We start from the raw sequence: 23,418 nt of genomic DNA, 5'->3' as shown, positions 1-23,418 counted from the left end.
GTTATACATTTTTAATTCATCTTCTATGAAAATAATATAAGCTAAAGACAGCAAATAGGATAGCAGCAGAGCATGGAAAAATACTGTGTGTGAGTGTGTGACCTCGGGCAAGCCATATAAACGTCATGAGTCTATTTTCCTCTTTATAAAATAAGCACGATAATGCCAATTTCAGAGAATTGCTAAAAACTACAAAATTGTTAAGTGCTATGTAAGCTATTAGCTGTTTTTTAAGACTACACATTTACCTATTTTATAAACTAAGGTAGTGTATCTAACCTAACTTATTCTTGAAAAAAGAGATTTTAATGAATTTGGTCAGAGGACAATCTCTCAGACAAATTTAGAATAAATGTAATAAAATAAAAATAAGATAGAATTTCTAATAAAATTAGAAATAAAAAATGTCACACCACTACATGCTCACTGAATGGAAACTGGAAAAATTCACTTTTAAATAACTCCTGGATAAATGGGGGTGGGGATGGAGAACACACAACAGGGTTAGGGGGCTGGTAAAAAAAAAGTAAAGGGACTATATAAGTACAAATTGGTAGTTACAAAAGTCACGGAGATGTAAAGTACAGTATAAGGAATCTAGTTAATAATATTGTAATAATTAAGTATGATGCCAGCTGGGTACTGGAAATATTGGGCACACACTTTGTAAAGTGTATGATTGTCTAACCACTATGCTGTACACCTCAAACTAATACAAAATTGAATGTAAACTGCAATTTAAAAATAAAATATATCAAAAAAGAAAACCCAAAAAGCCCTATATATTACAGAATGCAATTAAAGGAGAAAGAGAAATTTTTTAGCCTTAAGTGGATTTACTTAAAAACAAGGCTGAAAATATAGTACTCTAATATAAAAATAAGGGCTTATTTTTAACTCTAATAAACTCTAATAAAGTAGAAAGAAATAATGAATACAGAGGCAGAAATTAAGGACACAGAAAACAACACTGAGAAGCAGAACAAAAGCTGGACCTTGAAAAAAATTAAAAAGACTGTTAAGCCTGATCAAAATAAGAGAGAATGCAAACAATATTAAAAACAAAAAGGGAGACAATTGTAGAAGCAAACAGGTTTATACACAAACTTATGCCATCAAATTTGATAAACAAAATAGACAATTATCTAGCAAAGTAAAAGTTACCAAAATGTACAAAAGGAAAAACAGAAAACCTGAGTGTACCAATAAATATAAACAATTTGATCACTAGTCAAAATCAACCACTCATAAAAAGGAACAAAGCCAAGATGTTTTAATAGATTATTTTTTTACTAATATTTTCTTATGGAAAGTTTCAAACATACACACATTAAAATAAAAAGAATTGTACTAAAACATCCATGTACCCACTATCTAGATTTTTCAATTAACATTTTCCACATTTGCTTTCAGAAAACTATCTACCTATCCATCCATTCTTCTTTCTATATATCAGTCCTTTTATGTCTTTTATTGGATCCTAGGGGAGGGAAAATATGGGAAAATAGAAATATGACAGATTTCAAAGCAACAGACTAGTGATCTTTACAGTTACATATCAACTTAACATTTTAAATGTTTTTCTTAAAACAGAATTAAAGCAATAGTACATGGAAAACAAGAATAAATACAAAAGGAGGTGTTCAAGAAGAAGAATCTTTGGTTCTCTTCTTTCCTATCTTTGGACATTAGCTCGTGAGATGGATACCGACTGCTTTCCAAACAATTTCTTATGGTATTAGCCAATTCCCACTCTCCTTTCTAAAAAAGAGAATTGAACTGGCTCTTTTATTTATTTTTATTAAAATTTTTTAAATTTATTGATTTTAGAAAGTAAAAGAGAGAGAGAGAGAAATATTGGTCTGTTGTTCCACCTATTTATGCATGCATTGGTTGATTCTTGTATGTGTCCTAACCAGAGATCGAACTCACAGCACTGGAGGATCAGGTAATGCTCTAACTAATGGAGCAACCCAGCTATGGCTGATCTGTCTCTTTTAAAATAGCAGTTATAAAGTGAATATCTTTTGACAAAGGCATGCATTCAATTAGAAAACATTTACTATGCACTTAATTTATCTTCCGATGGTCTTAGGCGACCCCTGTGAAAGGGTTCGTTCGACCCTCAAAGGGGTCGCGACCCACAGGTTGAGCACCCGCTGTGACCTAAAGAAAAGCAATTTCATTTATTTTCTCTGTACACAAGGTAACATGCCAGCAAAGTTGAGGGATCTCAATACTTTTGAATGGAAAGATTATCAAAGAATGACCGTGCCCTGGCCGGTGTGGCTCAGTTGGTTGAAGTGTTGTCCTGTATTACTGGGTTCAATTTCTGGTCAGAGCATATACCCAGGTTGCTGGTTCAATCCTCAGCTGGGTTGCGGGTGGAAGGTGGCCGATTGATGTTTCTCTCTCTGCAAATTTTATTTTTTTAACTGATTTTAGAGAGAGGAAGGAGGGAAGCCAGTGGTGGTGGTGGTGGTAGGGGACAAAGAGAGAGAGTGGGGGGGGGGGGGCGGAGAGAGAGGCGGAGGCAGAGGCAGAGAGACAGAGAGAATATCAATTGGCTGCCCTGCCCCAACCAGGGATCGAACCCGCAACCTGGGTATATGCCCTGACTCAGAATGGAACCCTCTACCTTTCGGTATATGGGATAAGGCTCCAACCAACTGAGCCACAGTGGCTAGGGTTTGATGCTTCTCTCACATATCAATGTTTCTCTCCCTCTCTCTCTCTCTCTAAAAATAAAATAAAAAAGAACGACAGCATTTAGATATAAGATTAATTTTGAAAAAAAAGAGTATTATAGTATTCATCCTTTATTGATTATAAGATGCTTTCCCCCTTAGTGCCCCTTTATTATTCCTTGCACTGACACATGACCTTGTTTCCTCATATGAATGAACTGAGTGCATTCAATATCTGAGTGGAAGATAAATCTTTTTAAATCATTCTTCTCAAAAGCTATGTACATGGCAATGGACTGATGTCTTGAGCTAGACCGTATCATCACTTCCCCTTTTGACCTTTGTGTCAACTCTTCAAGGAGAACAAAATACCCTCCAACTTTATTAGAAGGAATACTGTTTCCAAGAAATTTGTCTTTAAAGCATTCTTCTAATGTCACTGGTACCTTCATTTAGTTTGTATGTAAAAATATTTTATTTTATTTTTGATTTGGCAAAAGTTTATTGTTTTCTATTTCCAGTCTTTTAAAGTAGACACTGATTTACTTAGAATGAAGCTAAATCTCAGAGCACGCAAAAAAATGAACACAAATGAGCCTAAATGCAGCAATCCCGAGTGGGGACAAGGAAGGTGCTTTAGCAGGTGTCCTAGGTGCATCATCTATGTGGTCACTACAGTCACCGCCCTGCCCCAGCACGCAGGCCAGTGTCTGCACTGCACAGGGCCTGGCCTGTGCCCCGGGCCCTATCATGTCTTGAGCTAGACCATATTATCACTTCCCCTTTTGACCTTTGTGTCAACTCTTCAAGGAGAACAAAATACCCTCCAACTTTATTAGAAGGAATACTGTTTCCAGGAAATTTGTCTTTAAAGCATTCTTCTAATGTCATTGGTACCTTCATTAAGTTTGTATGTAAAAATATTTTAGATTCTAATATGGATAACATCACACATTGCACTAAAGGTAACTTACCTTGCTAGAGGTTTCTAATAAAAACTGGAATGTGTTCTGCACAGCTTGACATGCTTCTAGCTCAGTCCGGCTGAAGGCTATTAAATAATCCTTCAGGTGATCATACACATTTCCATCAAGAGCCTGTAAAACAGGAATAAACAAAAACAAAAATTATGATAAAGCTTTGACACATAATGCTTACTGTCTACAAGGTAAGTTCAGTTTAAAATCTATTAATAGTAAATGGACAAAAGATACAGATTATTATGTAAGAGTAAATGTAAACGAACAAGCATTTGGGAAAATGCTGACTCTAACAAGTAGAAATTAAAAAAGGTAAAATCCAATATTGGCAAAGCTGTGGGAAGAGGATAAAACTTGAAGACAAAATGCTTGGGTTCTGACCTTTGCTCATCTGCCATTAGCTGTGTCAACTTCTGTTGCCACTTTAGTGGGAAGAGGTGTGGGAGTTGAATGAAATTATGGACATGAGCCCGACTACATGGCTCAGTGGTTGAGCATCAACATATGAACCAGGAGGTCACGGTTTGATTCCTGGTTAGGGCACTTGATCCCCAGTGGGGGGTGTGTAGGAGGCAGCCAATCAATGGTTCTCTCTCATTATTGATGTTTCTATCTCTCTCTCCCCCCTTGCTTCCTCTTTGAAATCAATAAAAACATATGTTTAAAAAAAAGTAATAATGGATGTGAAAGGATCCAAGCACAGTGCCTGAAACAGAGTAGATACTAAATAAACATTCATCTCCCCTTTATTTCCTCAGCCATTATTGGTAGGATTATAGATTAGCATATTTTTCCTATAGAGCAGCCAGAGAGAAGACAATTTAAATAGTAAAGAAAAAAAAGAAATGCGACTCAATTCCTGTTTTGGAAAAGAAACATTAGTGTAATGTCTATGAAGAGTTTTAAACATTTATATTTGTTTAAGCATAGAAAAGGATTCTTTAAAACTAAAAAAAAAGGAGAGAAAACACCAAATATGTGAGAAATGATTAAGCTATGATGTATATAATGACTAAAATATATAAGCCACCAAAATAAAAATTATGGAAACTGTATAGATAGAAAAGTATGTATCAAATAATTTTAGGTTAAAGAAAAAGAACAAATAGAATACATACATACTAGTAACAACTATGGGAAAAATATTCAATAATCAAATCTTGCCGATCAATGGAAGTTTTCTTAAAAACTGAGGTAAAAACCACATACCATAAAAGTCACCATTTAAACTATTTTAAATAGTTCAATTCAGTGGTTTTTAGGACATTCACAATATTGTCCAACCATTACTACTATTTAATTTCAAGACATTTGCACCAACCCTCACCCCTCAGAAAAAATCCCATATCCATTAAGTGGTCACTACCACTTTTCCTTTCCCCTGGCCTCTGGCAACCACTAATCTACTTCCTTATCTGTACACATTTGCCTATTCTGAACATTTCATATAATATGTGGCCTTTTATGCCTGCTTCTGTCACTTAGCATAATGTTCTAAAGGTTCACCAATGTACTTCTTTTTATGGCTGAGTAATATTCCATTAGACGGAGCCCCGTATTTTATTTATTCATTCATTAGTTGGCGAACATTTGGGTTGTTTCCACTTTTTGGCTATTTTGGATAATACTGCTATGATCATTTGTGTACAAGTTTTTGTTTGAACACCTGTTTCCAATTTTCTTGAGTACATACCTAGTAGTGAAATTGCTGGGTTCTATGGTAATTTTGCCTATTTCAGGAATTGCCAAACTGTTTTTCCACCATGGCTATAACACTTTACATCCTCACCAGCAATGTATAAAAGTTCCAATTTCTCCACATCCTCATCAACACTTATTTTAAAAAATTATTCATGCCATTCATTGTGGTTTTAACCTGCATTTCTCTAATAACTAATACTGTTGAACATCTTTTCATGTGTTTATTGGCCATTGGTATATCCACTTTGGAAAAATGTCTATTCAAGTCCTTTACTCATTTTTAAATTGGGTTGTTTGGTCTTTTGTTGATGAGTTGTAAGAGTTCTTTATATATTTGAATACTATTAATATATTTAGGCACATGAACTTATTAGATATGATTTTCTAATATATTCTCCCATTTGGTGAGCTATCTTTTCACTTTCTCAATAGTGTCTAATATGCAAACGTTTTTTATTTTGATGAAGTCTAATTTAGCTATTTTAATTTTGTTACTTGTGTCTTGGTGGCATATATAGGATCCTCAATGGAAGTTTTAGAGTAAAGGAATTATTTCTATATCTTGTGTTTGGCTATTCCATTAAACTTTTAGTATAAAACTAATTTTTAAAAATATATACAAATTCTGTCCCCGAAACCCTGAGCAATAAAGCTGCATGTACATTCTATAGTGCTTAAGCCACTAGGTGGCACCATCAAGCACTTTAAATATAGGTAGTGCAAACTCCTTAAGATTCCTTTCCATGTAGTTAAGTCATATCTCCAGAGAGACTCCCAGTGTTAAGTCTGAATAAAAATTCTTGCCTTAGGACATGCTTTTCATGAATTTGCTAAAAAGGAAACATAACTTCTTCTGATATGAAACTTTTGCCTTAGAAATGCTCATGGTAGGTGGTCATAACCTTGTGTTTGCAGGAAACCACTGGAGTATTTTATTAAATACAGCAAATGGCAATATAGGGCATCATGAGCTCCCACCTTCAGAGTTTCTGATTCAGTAGTGGGGGTGTCACCTGATAATTTGTATTTTCTAACAACTTGCTGCTGGTCTAGAGACCATAATTTGAGAACCACTGTACTAGTCAGTCATTTTGGCTGATTAAGTTGAGTGTCTGTATAGACCTAGATCCTGGTGACGGTAGAGGAAAAGTGGCTGGAGGCAGACAGATCTACTATCCTGAGCAAGATCAACTGCTGTTTTCCATGGGAAATAATGCTCTACTTCAGAATTACAGAGGCAGCACGATGCAGCACGGGAAAGAACTGGAGTTGAGAAAAAGTTGGATGTGAGTTAGAATCCCAGCACTTTCACTTACCTCAGCACAGGATATTGAAAATTAAGAAAGGTAGTGGAAATGGCACAATGTCAGTCTCCCTTCTTGCCTTGCTTAAAATCTTTACTGGATTAGCCACATATTGGTGACTGTTAAAGCCAGGTAATGAATACATGGGGGTCATTGCACAACCCTTTTCACTACAGCATTTGTTGTAAATTTTCCACAAAAAAGTAAAAAGAAAACCTGAATATCAGAGTAGGGGAAAAAAGTGAGGTCACAAAGTTTGTTTGTTTGTTTTTTTAAATCACTCCCACTGTATTTTTGGAAAAGTCAAAATTTGGTATTTACTATCTAAGGCCCTTTACAATCTAGTCCCAAACTACCTCTCATTAGCACCATCTCTGAATTGTACTCTACATCTCAATCACACCGAGCCATTTTGGACAATGACATTCACGTTCATATTTCCAGTTAAGTTACTCTTGACTGGAATGTCTTTCCTCCTCTACTCTCCCACTCAAATAGCAATAACGATGGCTAAGACAGGCAACTAAGATTTACTAATGGCTTACCATGTTCCAAATGCTTTTCAAAACTGACTCAACCAGTTCCTCCATAGTGATTCCATAACCTTCTGTATAATGTATGTGTAGTTATTGCAAGTTATGGATTGATTCTTACCCAGCACAGTGCCTGGCAGATAGCAGATATTAAAAAAATATGTACAGAATGATTTATGCTAGAGCTTAATATAGCAACACATATACCCCGAATAAGTTACCTCAAAGGTAAGCTACACCTAACACATTCCGGTTAAGAGAAAATGTACCATTAGTCATCATGTACCAGTAAAGGCTTCTCCTGCCTTCAGCAACTCAAGGAAGGCTTAATGCAACTTCATTAGGTGGGCCAAGTGACTGGAAGCCTCTTCAACAGACAGATTAATTTTAAAATGTTTCTTTCATCCTATTAAACACCTAGAATTCCCTAAATTTTAATGATCACATTTACAGGGTTGCAGTATTCATTAACCTGAACATGTGAGTTTTTCTGGTGGGTAAGAATAAGCTAGCTGGAGGCCTTCTGGCCTACATGGATTATTGCTAGTGTGCACAAAGTTAATGCAGGAGGTATGAAAATTAAGAAACTGCTGGATCAAAGCACAGGAAGTGGATGATTACTCTATGACTGGCTCCAACCTCCTGCCTCAAGTTAAATGCAATTGTTTGAACCACTTGTGGTGCCTAGAGATGAAGTTCAAAGCAATTCTGGGTAGTACTATCTCAACATGGTTTGTGATTAGAAGGCAGATTGCATAATATTTACATGGACTTCGGCTAAAAAGCCAATAATTAGAGAAGAAGCAGTCCCCCAAATTAGAATGAAACACTGGGAATCAAAGAAGAGAGCTTGAAAATGCTTTTTATAAACTCCTCATCATATTATCATACAGAGTACTTATTGCTATCACAGTACTCAGTACCTGTCTCATCTGGATTACTACAGCAATCTCCTGTTGTACCTCCTGCCCACCCTTTCCATACCGCAGCTAGGAGAATGTTTCTAAATTGCATATTGGAACCATTAATATACATCTGATTTCCCCAACAGATGATTAGCTCCTTGAGAGCAGGCAGCACCTGTCTCTTCCCTTTATCCCTAACCTTAGCAGGGAAACCTACAATAAATGATTACTGAACTGAATTGAACTGAGAGAAGTGGGAGCTAAAAAAGCAGGCCCATAGCTGTACAAGAGGGAAGGCACGGAAGGGAATGAGAAAATTCATTTTATCTTAATTGGGTCAGCTTTACTTTGGTAAAAAAAATATGTAATTATTCAGACTGACTTAGATTTTGACCAGACACTATTTCCCTCCTGAATTTCTCACCTAGATATTAAACTGCCTCTGAGGCTGAACCATTCTCTTTTCCAACTGCTCTTCTTGTGTGTGTTCCTAGTTCAGTGTGTCTAGTATCTGCTCACCTGCCTACCCGGACACTTGGAACTAAAGGTTTACTTTCTCCTGTGCCTTTCCCCCTGACATCCAGTTAATTACTACACTGGGGATCGAGCCTGAAACCCGGGCACGTGCCCTTGACTGGAATCGATCCTGGGACCCTTCAGTCCACAGGCTGACGCTCTATCCAGAGTCAAACCAGCTAAGGCAATTACTAAATTTTGATTCTATTTCCTAAATATTCATCAAATCCAACCCCTCCTCCATCTCCACAGCGACTACCCTCCTGCCATCCTGTCTCATCTGGATTATTGCAGCCAGCTCCTGTTGCCAACCATTTCTATATTGTGGCTAGGAAGATGTTTCTAAAGTGCACATTCTACTTGACTGCTCAATGATGTTCATTGGTTACCCATTACATTTAAGATAAAGTGAAAAAAATCACGATTTCATGATCTGGACTTGCCTTACCTCTTCAGCTTCTTCACTCATTGTTCTCATTTTCCTTCCCACTACACTTTCTGTACAATGCACATCCTATAGAATTCCTCCAATATTACTTTTGCCTCTGAGTTTTCACACAGTTTTTTCCTCCTTTTGACTACTCTCTACCTTCTCGTTCTTGACTGCTCTATATCTTCTCCTTTTTGGTTTAGCTAACTTTTCTCCTTAAGATCTTCACTCAGTCATTAGCTATTCTGGGCACCGCTTTTGTCTTTTTGCTGTGTAACTCCTAATCACAGCATTAGTCTTGCACTGGTGATGCCAATTTTCTCTCCTTTGGTTTGCTAAATTCCATGAAGGGAGGGATCATGTCTGTCTGTTTACTGTTGTGTCGTCTGTGTTGAGTATAGGGTGTGACATACTGGTAGTACTTAATAGGTATCTGCTCTGTTTAACAAATAATATAGCAATCAGAATTCTTTTTTTTTAAGTGAACAAGCTCACACTCGAGTCCTATGACTGAAAAGTAAGCCTATTGATGTTATTAACATTGGTCAAGTTTTAGAGAAGCTAAAGAGGAAGCTATTCTCACAAACTTTGTACAATGCAGTAGTTTTGAATATTTTTAGTGGCATCTTTTTATATGGAATCCCAAGACATAAAACATATGTCTCTGCACACTTTCTCTCTCCTTCTACCAAAAGATCCTGCTCTCTTGACCACAGGGGTGAACTTGCAGGCCACACTGGTATGCAACACAGAACACTGTTACTGGTCAGAGGTGGGCACTTGACCTAAATTAGGCCATCCCTGGGATGGTTGATGAAAGATGAGTCCAAAATGGCCTATTCTTCCCACCAAGTAGGGAAGTAGGAAAGACTTAAACCAACTTATAAGAAAACGCAGTGATAAGCAATTTGGCAGAGTGAAGCTGGGAATGGGGTAGTGGAGAGCGACAGGGAGCATCTTTGGATTGGGTGGTTTCTGAACAAGCACTACCTTGTCCTTTTTGTGATTTGCTTACCTGAGCCGACAAATTCCCATTTTGCTCAAGCTACTTTGAGCCAAGACTCTGTTATTTGCAATTAAGAGACTCCTTACTAAAGGTTTTGGATGATAACTGTAGCTTATATGAGCCCTACTATCTAAATTATTTTTTATAGGTAATTAACTGCAAAGAATAATAATCCAATAGCTTGCCTTACTATTATTGCTGGTTCTCTTCAATTAAAAAAATCTAACAGCTTAAAGAAGACAATTTTTATTTCAAAACTAAATCACAAACACAATTCAAAAGCTACATGTATTTCTTATAAAGTAAAGTAAGAAATACTTAAAGCTTACAATAAATGATAGAAGTGTTACAACTATAAGGTGGACAAGGATATGCGTGGTGAAGAGTCATCTAAGCCCCACCCAGCATTTATATGAGCGGCACAAGAATATGTGTACATGTTTATTCAAATTCAAATGAGCAGACGTGCGTGCACAAACTTCAATTTCTACAGAGAGCTGTGTCAAGAGCCATACATTTCATAATCAATGATACACTAGAATGAGCATATATGCTTAGAAATGTCAGGAGAAGCATTCTTTCGAGGTTTATACAAATATGAGTTAATCTGGTTATATGAGCTCCTTGGTGGTCTTCACTATGAAAAATCTGATAGGTAACTCATCCAAATGTACATTTAAAACATAGTCAAACTTTTCCACCAACTTACACCATACACAAAAATAAACTCAAAATGGATAAAGGGCTTAAACGTAAGACAGGAAACCATAAAAATATTAGAAGAAGCCATAGGCAGCAAAATATCAGACATATGTATCTTTACCGATACAGCTCCTAGGGCATTGGAAGCTAAAGAGAAAACAAACAAACGGTACTACATCAAAATAAAAAGCTTCCGCACAGCAAAAGAAACCATCAACAAAACAACAAGAAAGCCCACTGCATTGGAGAACTTATTTGTCAATGTTATCTCCGATAAGGGTTTGATCTCCAAAATTTACAGGGTACTCATACAACTTAACAAAAGGAAGATAAACAATCCAATCAAAAAATGGGCAAAGGACCTAAATAGACACTTTTCAAAAGAGGACACACAGAAGGCCATGAGACATATGAAAACATGCTCAAAGTCACTAATCACTTGAGAGATGCAAATCAAAACAACAATGAGGTGCCACCTCACACCTGTCAGAATGGCTATCATCAACAAATCAACAAACGACAAGTGCTGACGAGGATGCGGAGAAAAAGGAACCCTTGTGCACAGCTGGTGGGAATGCGGACTGGTGCAGCCACTGTGGAAAACAGTATGGAATTTCTTCAAAAAAATTAAAAATGGAACTTCCATTTGACCCAGTAATTCCACTTCTAGAAATATATCCCAAGAAAACAGAAACACCAATCAGAAAGGATATATGCACCTGTATGTTCATAGCAGCACAATTTACTATAGCTAAGACTTGGAAACAACCTAAGTGCCCATCAGCAGATGAGTGGATTAAAAAACTGTGGTACATCTACACAATGGAATATTACGCTGCTGTAAAAGAGAAGGAATTCTTACCATTTGCAACAGAATGGATGGAACTGGAGAGCATTATGCTAAGCAAAACAATCCAGTCAGAAAATGATAAATATCACATGATCTCACTCATTTGTGGAATACAATGAACAATATAAGCTGATGAACAAAAATAGAACCAGAATCCTAGAAGCATCGAACAGACTGTCCAACCTAATAGGGAAAGTGGAGGGTGCGGGGGTAGGAGATCAACCAAAGGACTTGTATGCATGCATATGAGCATAACCAATGGACACAGACAGGGGACAACGGGGCGGCATGTGCTGGGGGTTGGGGCTGCCCGGGGAGTGGTCAATGGGGGAAAAAAGAGACTTATGTAATGCTTTAAACAATAAAGAAGTTAAATGAAAAGAAAATAAATAAATAAAATGGATGAGTAAGTACCCCCCCCCCCCAAAAAACATAAGTCAAACTTTTAAAAAATTATTTGATACAAAGTACTAGGGAAAGGAGTCTGTAATATCTAAATTGAGAAACCATGAGGCCTTAGAGCAGCAATATGCTTTAAAGATCCAACAGTGTTTTTGTAAAAGTTGCATGTGAATGCCTTTAAGCAGCCATGTTCCGTTACCTATAAACCACACACTCCCTTATATATTTTCTCTGTCTTCTTTACTCATTTGATCAACTTAATCTCTAAAATAAGTTGAGTTAGGCACAGTTGGCATGGCTGTGGTTGAGCATCGACCAAGGAACCAAGAGGTCACTGGTTCGATGCCGGTCAGGGCACATGCCCCAGCTCTATCCCTAGTAGGGGGCGTGTAGGAGGCAGACAATACATGATGTTTCTCATTGGATGTTTCTATCCCTCTACCTTCCTCTCTCTCTAAAAATCAATAATAATAAAAAAAAAGAAATAAAATAAGTTGGGTTAGAACCCAAACTTAACAGTAAATGCCCAAAATAGTAAAAAAAAATTTGGAATATCCTAGAGAACAATTCAGAAACTTAGAATTCTAGGATGTCCCACTAGCTAAACGTTTAACAGGAAAGTGTAAATTCATTGGAACTTCTAAGAGGAAAATTATGGGGAACCAGGAGTCAGGAGGAAGAAAATGTGTCATCTTCCTAAGCATTTGATGCAATTTCCCCTTAAGGGAGAACTTTAAACAGTGGCCTCCTTATTCAGATCCTGGAAACGCATGGATTCTGCAGTCACAGAGTTATGCCAAAACCTCTGGAGTTTCCTTAATGTAGCCTAGAAATGCAAACTGTTCTTTTTTTTTTTTTTTTTTTTAGAGCAATGGGCATTCTGAAATAGTCTTTGGTAAAAGTCAAGGATATAAGTATTGAAGTAATGATAAATATGAACTATCTTAAAATTAAATAATGAAATTCTTTTTTTTTTTAATCTTTATTGTTCAGATTATTACATTTGTTCCTCTTTTTTCCCCCCATAACTCCCCTCCTTCCAGCTCCCACCCCACCCTCCACCCTCACTCCTCACCCACTGAGTTCATCCATAGGTGCATGATTTTTGTCGTCCAGTCACTTCCCGCATCTCCCACACCCCTTTTCCCCCAAGAATAGTCAGTCCATTCCCTTTCTATGTCCCTGATTCATTATAGTCACCAGTTCATTCTGTACATCAGGTTATTTATTCACTTGATTCTTAGATTCATTTGTTGATAGATGCATATTTGTTGTTCATAATTTGTATCTTTACCTTTTTCTTCTTCTTCCTCTTCTTAAAGGATACCTTTCAGCATTTCATATAATACTGGTTTGGCGGTGATGAACTCCTTTAGTTTTTCCTTATCTGTGAAGCTCTTTATCTGACCTTCAATTCTGAATGATAACTTTGCTGGATAAAGTAATCTTGGTTGTAGGTTCTTGGTATTCAGCACTTTGAATATTTCTTGCCACTCCCTTCTGGCCTGCAAAGTTTCTGTTGAGAAATCAGCTGACAGTCGTATGGGTATTCCCTTGTAGGTAATTGAGCCTCTTTCTCTTGCTGCTTTTAAGATTTTCTCTTTGTCTTTTGCTCTTGGCATTTTAATGATGATGTGTCTTGGTGTGGTCCTCTTTGGATTCCTTTTGTTTGGGGTTCTCTGCGCTTCTTGGACCTGTAAGTCCATTTCTTTCTCCAGGTGGGGGAAGTTTTCTGCCATTATTTCTTGAAATAGGTTTTCAATATCTTGCTGTCTCTCATCTTCTGGTACTCCAATGACTCTGATATTAGTCCGCTTAAAGCTGTCCCAGAGGCTCCTTACACTATCTTCACACTTTCGGATTCTTTTTTCATTTTGCTTTTCCAATTGGGTGTTTTTTGTCGAATCTTTGGTTTGATTCTTGTGCTCCTCTGGTCTGCTATTGGGTATAATATTCTTTATTTCAGTCCGTGTATGCTTACTTTCTAATTTCTTTATCGTAGCATCGAGGGTCTCATTAGTTTTCGTGAGGCTCTGCACAAATTTATGGCAAGCCCTCAAAATTGCGATTCTTAGCTCCATATCCTCCATTTCTGTCATGTTTTTTTGTCTCCGCATCTTTTATGCTTTCTTGGTGCACCCCCTTGTGGTCTCTGTGCGCAGTCTTGTTCTAGCCAAGCCTTAATTGTTGTAGTTAACACTAGAGGGATTTGACCACCAGGCCGACTGGCTGTGGAGATCAGCTGTGGGAAAACTTCAGTCCTCTGGGGAGGCGCTAGTCCAGCCCTTGCCTGAGGCGATCGGCAAATGGCTGTGCGCAGGGCTTGGGCGGGGCGGGCTCAACAGGGCGGGGGGAGGGAGCAGCTATGGCCGCTCTCAGTCCGTCCCCAGGGGCTCTGCCTCTCTGTCCCAGCAATCGCTGCAAACCTCGGAGGGGCCGTAGCCAGACAGTCCTGCTTCTCCCGTTTGAGTCTGGGTCCCTAGAGACTCGCCCGGATCTGTAGCCCAGAGTCTGAGACTCGCTCCTGATTGAAAACGACAATCGCGCCCTCAGCCGCCAGCCCGCTTTGCGCGCGCACCCTCACCACCGCACCGCCGTACCTTTAAATTTTCCACACTGTGCCTCCGCTGAGCGTCGGAATGCTGTTGTTTTTGCTTCTAGTTGAAGAGACTCTCCTCAGCCAGCCTTCCCGTGGTTCTGGTTGATGTCCGCTCCGACTTTTAGTTGTATTTTTGAAGTGGTTGTCCACGGCGGCGGTCTCCAGTGTTTACCTATGCCGCCATCTTCCAAGTTCTCCTAAATAATGAAATTCTATAGTTCTCCCTTGTTGATGGAGAAAACAATGATTGTCTGCCCACACGTTTATCTTTCGGAGAAGACCCCAGGATGCAGATTTTTACAAATCCAAAGAGATCAAAGCAAGTACTGAACTACATTTGCATCACTGTAAATATCTTAACACATGGCTTAATTTATCAATTGATATAAAGTAAAATTAAAACACGTCATCTAATTTTATACTTGACTGCTTTATTTTAAAAGAACTGAGTTACTTCAGGTTCTAAGAAAGAGAAAACAAAAAAAAGTTCTGTCTGTGGATTACAAAGCCAGGAAAAGAGAACACAATACCGCTGTTCTGTACAGTCTATACCAAGCATGTCAAACTCAAAGGCTAACACAAGCCAAGTAAACGAGGCATGTGGCCCGCGGGCTGCAAGTTTGACATGCTTGGTCTACGCTGTCCTGAGTTATTTACTAGCGTATATCATCTGGTTGTGAGTGTGTTAAAATCACCTCAATATTTAGGTTGCAACCCTAAAGCACATGGTCCAATAGAAAGCCTTGAACCATCTACTCTTGCATGCAAATATAGTTCTACTACTTACTAGCAATTTCACTCTGGGAAAACTGAACCTTCTTGATCTTTAAATTCCTGATCTGATAGAGTCAAAAGAGCATGGTACTTGTAAAAAGATGGCTATTAAAATAATAAAGCTAAACCATTTCTATGTTCTACCAGAATTTCATTTATTTTCCTTTGGGTAAGGGATTTTGGTAACAGACTTGGATTTGAGCCTGGATTCTATTATGTATTTAAGCAGTCTAACCTCTCCTAGCCTCAGCTTTCTCATCTATAAAATACAGAAATAATAATTGTATCTCCTCATGATATTTTCTAGTGTACAATTTTAATTCCCTTGCTGCTTCTTTTAATATATTTTTTGGAGTTATTTCATAGTGATTGCCTGGGGATTACAATTAACATTTTAATTTAAAGCAAACCAGTTTGGATTAATGCGACAGTAATTTCAAAGTATACATACAAAAGCTATGCTCCACCATAACTTTATTCTTTGTTCTCTCTCTCTTCAGTGATATTACTGTCATACAAATATACCTTTATACATTATAAGTCCATCAGCATTTTATAATTGCTGCTTTGTGCATTGCCTTTTAAATCAGACCAAATTATCTATTCTTCTCTAGGACTAGATAATCTCACTTATCTAATCTTTATTTACTTTATTCTTTTTTTTTTTTTTTTAAATATATTTTATTGATTTTTTACAGAGAGGAAGGGAGAGAGATAGAGAGAAACATCGATCAGCTGCCTCCTGCACATCTCCCACTGGGGATGTGCCCGCAACCCAGGTACATGCCCTCGACCGGAATCGAACCTGGGACCTTTCAGTCCGCAAGCCGACGCTCTATCCACCGAGCCAAACCGGTTTCAGCTACTTTATTCTTATAATTTAAAAAAAATATTTGTATTTGTTTCAGAGAGACAGGGAGAGGGAGAGCGAGATAGAAACATCCATGATGAGAGAGAATCATGGATCGGTTGCCTTTTACAGACCCTACACTGGGATTGAGGCCACAACCTGGGCATGTGCCCTGACTGGGAATCGAAACTGGGACCCTCCAGTACGCAGGCTGATGTTCTATCCACTGAGCCAAACCAGCTAGGAATCTATTCTTTAATTTTTTAAAATCCTTACCAACTTCCGTACCGGGAATGGGACCTGCAGCCCAGGTATGTGCCCTACCTGGGACTTGAACTGGCAACCTTTCGGTGCACACTCAACCAACTGAGCCACTCTGGCTGGATTAAATTGTCTAATCTTTGAATTCACTGATTCTTTCTTTTGGCAGTTCCCTGCTGAACTCATCTAGTGTGTTTTTATTTCCATTACTGTACTTTTCAACTCCGGAATTTCCATTTGGTTCTTTTTTTATAATTCCTATCTCTTTGTTGACATTCTCTTTTTGGTGAGACATTGTTTTCATACTTTCCTTTAGTTCTTTGGACATAGTTTCTTCTAGCCCTTTGGCATTTTAGGTGATTTAAATAGACATGATTCCTTTAGTCTTTTGGAATTTTAGGTAATTTAAAATCTTTGTCTAGTAAGTCCAATATATGGGCTTTCTTGGGGTTAGCTTCTTTTGACACCTTTTATTCCTGCTGTATGGGCTAAACTTTCCAGTTTCTTTGCATGTCTTATTTTTTATTAATAACTGGACATTTAAAATAATACAATGTGGCAATTCTGGCAATCAGATTCCTCTCTTTCTCCAGAAATTGTTGTTGCTGCTGTTTATTTAGTGACCATGTTTTATCTCTGTGTTTCAGGAAATTCCAGAATTTTGCAAGGAGCTTCACAGACTCCAAAAATACTTGAACATTTTAATATGCACCAATTTGACTACTTTTTAAATATACATGAATTTATTTTAGTTCCTCAGCATTCATTATTTTCCATCTTACCCTATTGCTAAACATCAATTTTCATTTCTAACAAATCCAGTAGAATTAACAATAACTAATACACTCTTGTATAATGTTAAGTAAAATTATATGCTAAAGGTGACTGACTTGACCAGATGAATTTAAAGCAGTACACTTCAAGAAACTTAGTTAAGATCTACTGGCTTGAGTATACTGCTTTAGGAAATCTCTTTTGCTTCCTGTCCCAAGCAGCAAATCTCTTTTATTCCTCACGTATATACAGTACAGGCAAAAATAATTAGCTTTATAGTCCATAAATTCTGTGGGAATTTAAATTTTTTGGTTTTATTTTAATACCAGAGGCCCAGTGCATGAATTCATGCACATTGAAAGGAAATTAATTAGAAGAAATATTTTAGAGGCCGGAGAGGGACCACGGGAGGTTGGCTCCAGGGCGTCTCTGGCCTGTCTCACCCAGTCCCGATTAGCCGACTCCAGCAGCAAGCTAACCTCGGAGTGTCTGCTGCCCTGGTGGTCAGTGCATGTCATAGCGACTGGTCGAGTGGTCAACCAAATGGTCAACTGATCAGTCGGACACTTAGCATATTAGGCTTTTTTATATATATATAGATATAATTTTTAAATAATATAACTTAACCCAGGATTATATGGACAATCACCTTGTACTGGAGTATTGCCATGGAATTTCTATGCCTATGCTTGAGTTTATAATCAATGTGTCAAGCAGTTTTACTCCAATGGTCCTAGGTTAATGAGACTAGGTCTTAAACTTAAAATGACCTTGAACTTAAATGCAAATGACATAGTGGCAACATGTGGAGATCAAGTGAGATCAGTGAATGCCATACTAACAAAGCAAAAAGGGTAGTGAGAGCCCATACTAATTTTTGCCCATGAAAAAGAGGGTCCTAGATTACTGAAGGTAAAGTTTCATCACTGTCCCAATTTTTTATTCTACTTCAGGAGTCTTTAGAAGGGCGTTCCTGTTTAGTTAAGTAACAGATTTCTGCTCACCAACCATACCACCCAAACAGCAAAGAGGGGCTCTTTCTTAGTTGTGGTCCTGATGACCAATACATAGTAGTAATATGGGCACAGTTGCACGGCTGGAAGCAGAAGAACTGGAGGGCCCAAAGGCCTGATGGAGGAACTCTAAGGGCTTCTGGAAGAAACTACAACGTAAGTTCAGATTTTTAGATATATAAACCATAAAAACATACAGATCAGACAGTAAACAGGACTGCTGCACACAGTTCTATTTTGGGAGAATTCTGGGCATTCCAATTTAGACTGAGAATTTCCCCATAGTCATCTTTGGCTGTTATTTAGTTATTTCTTGCAGGTACTTATTTTTATTTGCTAAAATATCTCTAACAACTTAAAGTGGAAATGTGATTCAGTATCATGCAGTTACCATTTTAAAACTAAGAGTGAAAGAACTAAAGGGAGAAACACCAAAGGAGAGTAACAAAAAGAATAAGACTAATTTTTGCCTTGAAAATAAAGAAACAGTTTTAGTTACGGCAACTAAGCATATATTAGAAACAAGGTTCTGCCTATTCACAGTGTCAACTGATTCTCTCATCATACCTACAACTCAGCATCAAAAAAAATCAACAAAAAACCTGAACTATAAAGCAGTTAAATTTTGCCGAAGTCACACAATTTAGTAAGTTAACATTTTTTCTCTTTATTTAAATGGCATCTTTTATGTGCATTTTTGACATTAAAGTATTGAAGTACCAGAAACTATTTAGCGTGAAGAATGTAAAAGTCTTAGTTTTAGATGAGGGCAATATGAAAGTTATTACATTAAAATTTTAGGGAAGAGTTAATATACATTTCTTGGACATATGGGACCACTGACGGAAAGAAAATAGTCTGCTGCCCTGAGATGTTTCCATTGCTCTCTTCTGAACTATAATTGGTGGTTGCACTGAACATGGTCTGATCCTTTACAGCTTCAAGACAGCCTTTGACAGGAACAATCTTAGACATATGGTATATTCACATGTGACAGCTAAATTTCTTTGCACCTGAATTTTCTATGCAATTTGGAATACTATGACAAAAACAAAACAAAACCCTGTGGTAAAGATAATAATAAATTATTCAATAGTTCAAGTCAATTTAATAGTTCTTGAGAACTAACTCTGTGCCAAGAACTAGGCTAAGGGTTGAGTCTGTGTTTATATGTGTGTATTTGAGTACTTAACCATGAAGAATTTGGCCAAGTATTGGAGACATGCATGTAATATGAAGGTTTTAATTACACAGGATGCTATAAGTGAGGCACTTAGACAAACATGGAGGTTTAAAGAAGATTTTTCTGGAGGGAATAATGCCTTGAGAGTGCACTTTAAAATCCTTAAGAATTATATTAGTCACAGTTTTTATTAAGAGAATGGTTCAGTTCTTAACTACTGAAATCAGTATTTATCAAAGCTTGCCTAAGTTTAATTTATCATTTTGATTATTTTTGTTTTCCTAGTAAATCAATTAATAGGGTTTTAAATGGCATTTCGGTTGTATTTTAAAGCAGACTTAAAATTGTAAATAGTTTCTAGAAACTATGTAAGGATAAGAGCCACAGAAGTTTTGTTCTTTACACTTAAATAAAAAATGGCCTCTGAGCTAAACATGTAAAGCAGCATATTTTTAAAGTTTAATACAGTAGCCAAATTATACTTTTTGGCATCAGAGCTTCCAAGTACAGAGTCCGTGAAGAAAGAATTTGGCTTTTCTCATTATAAACACTCACATAGTCATACTGAAGTCAATTTCAGCAACCTCTGCTGTGCTCAGCAGTATTTGAATCACAGAAAAAACATTAGCTGAGGACATGAAGGAAGGAAGGAAGGAAGGTCAAGAAAGACAGGATTCATTTCTCAGCAACAATGACAATAATTCCCCTTCTAAAAAAAATTAAAACTAAACACTTTTCCCCTACTTAGTAAGATTATAGTTTCAACAGATTGTGCCTCAAATACCTTTCTAATTAGCTAATGCATTTAAAATTATAAGACAAAAATTAAGATTCTATTTTCTTTTCCCAAGTTTAATGGTACCTACAATTACAATTTAATTTTCTTTAAAAAGTTATATAGGTCTACTCAGATTTTTTAAAGCTGCCTATTTGGTAAAAAACATTCCAGTTTCTGTTAGATTTTAATCTTTTTAAAAAAACTTCCCGACTTATAGGAAATCTATGAGATGGAGGGTGACTCTTTCTGTAAGCAAGTAGTAACGTTCCAGGGAGCTTCTTCAGCAACATCTGTGGGCTGCTTGTTCAGTTCCTGGCAAAAGCCCCTAGTTTCTGTGTGACCGTCCTATAGCCTCTCTGCAGAAAGTGCAAACGAAGCCTAATTGAAAAGGCATTAAGGCCCAACATAGATGATTCTTAGCTCAAATTTCATAGAAGCAGGACAAATAAATTTTAGCCCTAAGTGGGAATCAGCTTTGTCATCATCCTTAGCCTTTTAAACTCATCACTAAGGACTGAAAGTCTTACAACAATACCGAGATGGAATGAGACTTAGTATGTGGTCACATGCTATGCTGATCACAAATGACCACACGTTTGATACTGAAAGGCCTTTTATAAGGTATGTTAGCATTTCAGTTGATGTGAACAGGTTTGATCAGATACATGAATGTCTCCCAAATGCAGTTTCTAAATATCATTTTGCTATTAAAGAAAATAATATATGTAATGAGGTTAGTACAATGTGTGGCAAGTAATAAATAGTTAATGAATGAATAAGTCTATTTTTCTATTTTTATTACCCCTTAGGGGGCCAGAGGCCATGCGGATCTTGTTCACTATTGTGTCTTCAGTAAATGGCACATAGAAGGCACCCAGTAAATATTTGTTAACTTATGAATGCATGAATGGTCTGAAATAAAAATGTTTGCTAACAGTACTGTATCCCCCATGTCTAAAGTAGTGTCTAAGAGGATAATAAGTTATGTTGGATGTCAGTTTGCTTGGAATAAAATATAGGCTCCAACGTAATATGTCATTACTATCTTCAGCATTAACTGTCTTGTTCTTTTAATGATCCACATTTTTCTTCGACTTGTAACTGGTCAAAAAGTTGTATAAATAGCACAAAATGAAAATTCAACTTATTAGTATGCAAAAAATTTAAAAAATAATTACATATTCATCCAAATCATTGCTCATATTTATCCTATATAATAAAAGGTTAATATGCAAATTGTCCTCAGGAGTTTGACTGACCGGGAATTCGACTGCTCACTATGACGTGCGCTGACCACCAAGGGGGTGGCGCAGAATGAAGAAAGGAAGGCCCTGGCGGGCAGCTGGAAGGCCCTGATCGCCGGCCAGGCCTAGGAGCCCTACCCGTGCATGAATTTCATGCAATGGACCTCTTGCTTAATTATAAAACTCATTTTTGATAAGGGTGCCAGGAAATAGGTACTTTTATACACTGCTTTTAGGAGTATAAATTGATATAATCTTTCTAGAAGGCAATGAGTCTATATGAAAAGTATAAAGAAATCTTTATTTTGCCCTAACCAGTTTGGCTCAGTGGATAGAGTGTCAGTCTGCGGACTAAAGGGTCCCAGGTTCGATTCCGGTCAAGGGCATGTACTTTGGTTGCAGGCACATCCCCAGTGGGGAGTGAGCAGGAGGCAGCTGATCAATGTTTCTAACTCTCTATCCCTCTCCCTTCCTCTCTGTAAAAAATCAATAAACTATATTAAAAAAAAAAAGAGAAATCTTTATTTTGACCAGTGGATGAATTTTAAAAAGGTATCATAGAATGTTATCAAAGGGGTATACAAAGATTTATGTAAAACAATCTTTACTACAGATTTATAAAAGCAGAAAAACAGGGCAAGAAAATTATTGGCATATTAATGTAATAAAATACTATGTGGTCATTAAAATCACATTTTCAAGTGATATTTAAAGGCAGGAATAGTTCGCAACGTCTTTTATGTGAAAAAAAAGTACTTATGTGAACAAAATGATACCAATTTTTAAGTATGTTTATGTAATAATATATGCATAGAAAAGACGAGAAGGATATGCCAAAATGACAGTAAGTGATTTGCTGCTGCATAGTGAAGTTAGAGTTATTTGATCTTTGGGTTTCTCTGTATGTTGTACGTTTTCTTCTGGTGCTTTGGTAAGAAAACAGAACATACATCTTTTTTAAAATGAGAGAAAAAAAGTATTGGCTCAACTACAAACATGCTATAGAAACTATGCTATATGCTTTGCTATTCATTTTATTTTTATTATAGCCATCATAGTGGGTGTGAAGTAGTATCTCTATTAGCATTTCCCTAATGACTAATGATGGTGAACATATTTTCATGTGCTTATTGATCATGTGTATTATCTCTGGTATAGAAACCAATGCTTCGGTGTGGGAAAACATTGACTATAATAAATACTCAGTCACTAGACTTTGTCCCATGGTGTTTACATGAAGTTCAACAATTCCTTTAGAACTTGTCATTATTGCACTCTGCTCCTTAGTGCCAAAAGTTCACCTATGACTTGACTTAAAGCAAGCCATCTTTTCCCTTTGTAAAGTTGTTTAGCCTTTATTCTAATTAATACAGAATTATTATCAAAATAAGTATCTTACAGTGGGATGTTGCTATAACAACAACAAAAAATAATATAGATGGCATCTGCTAAGCAGTTGAGTAGAAAAAAGTGAGAAAATAGATGTTGCAGATTGGGAAGCTGGTAGTCCTCACTATACCATGGAAAAACATCAGGTGGATACTACTGCCTGTGATAACATGAAAAGCAGAAAAGGATTATAGGTTATGCAGTTCTAGGGCAAAGTTTCTTAATCTTGGCACTTTGACTTATATGTAAAGCATTTTCTACAAGGCTTGATACTTAGTTTAATAAATGCTAGCTGTTTTTATTATTGTATTATACATTTTTAAAATTTGGGATTGTTAAATCTCTCACCTTATTCTCAGTGTTTGCCTTTGCTAGAATACTTAAAAATCTCCTCCCTATACTAAGATCAGATACATATTTTTTCATGTTTTTCCCTATTACATGTATCTTTCACAAATCTATAACTTAGCCTAGTATTATGTAGGGATCAATTTTTTTCTTTTTCTAAAGAGCCTCAACATCATTGCCTCTAATATC

At 37.0% G+C, this 23,418-nt stretch overlaps 1 protein-coding gene across 2 annotated transcripts in view; it reads right to left on the bottom strand.

The window, feature by feature from the left end:
- The window catches only part of FCHSD2 (FCH and double SH3 domains 2), a 165,180-nt gene that overhangs the window by 45,030 nt on the left and 96,732 nt on the right, over positions 1–23,418 (bottom strand). For both annotated transcript variants that reach the window (XM_006094478.3, XM_023758754.1), the window contains one exon: positions 3,662–3,784. In XM_006094478.3, coding sequence (XP_006094540.1) covers positions 3,662–3,784 — 123 coding nt within the window. The remainder of the gene's footprint in view (positions 1–3,661; positions 3,785–23,418) is intronic.

This window comes from Myotis lucifugus, unplaced genomic scaffold (assembly GCF_000147115.1).
Source record: "Myotis lucifugus unplaced genomic scaffold, Myoluc2.0 scaffold_138, whole genome shotgun sequence".
NCBI lineage: Eukaryota > Metazoa > Chordata > Mammalia > Chiroptera > Vespertilionidae > Myotis > Myotis lucifugus.
The sequence above is the reverse complement of the archived record's forward strand: the minus strand, read 5'-3'. Positions and strand labels throughout refer to the sequence as shown.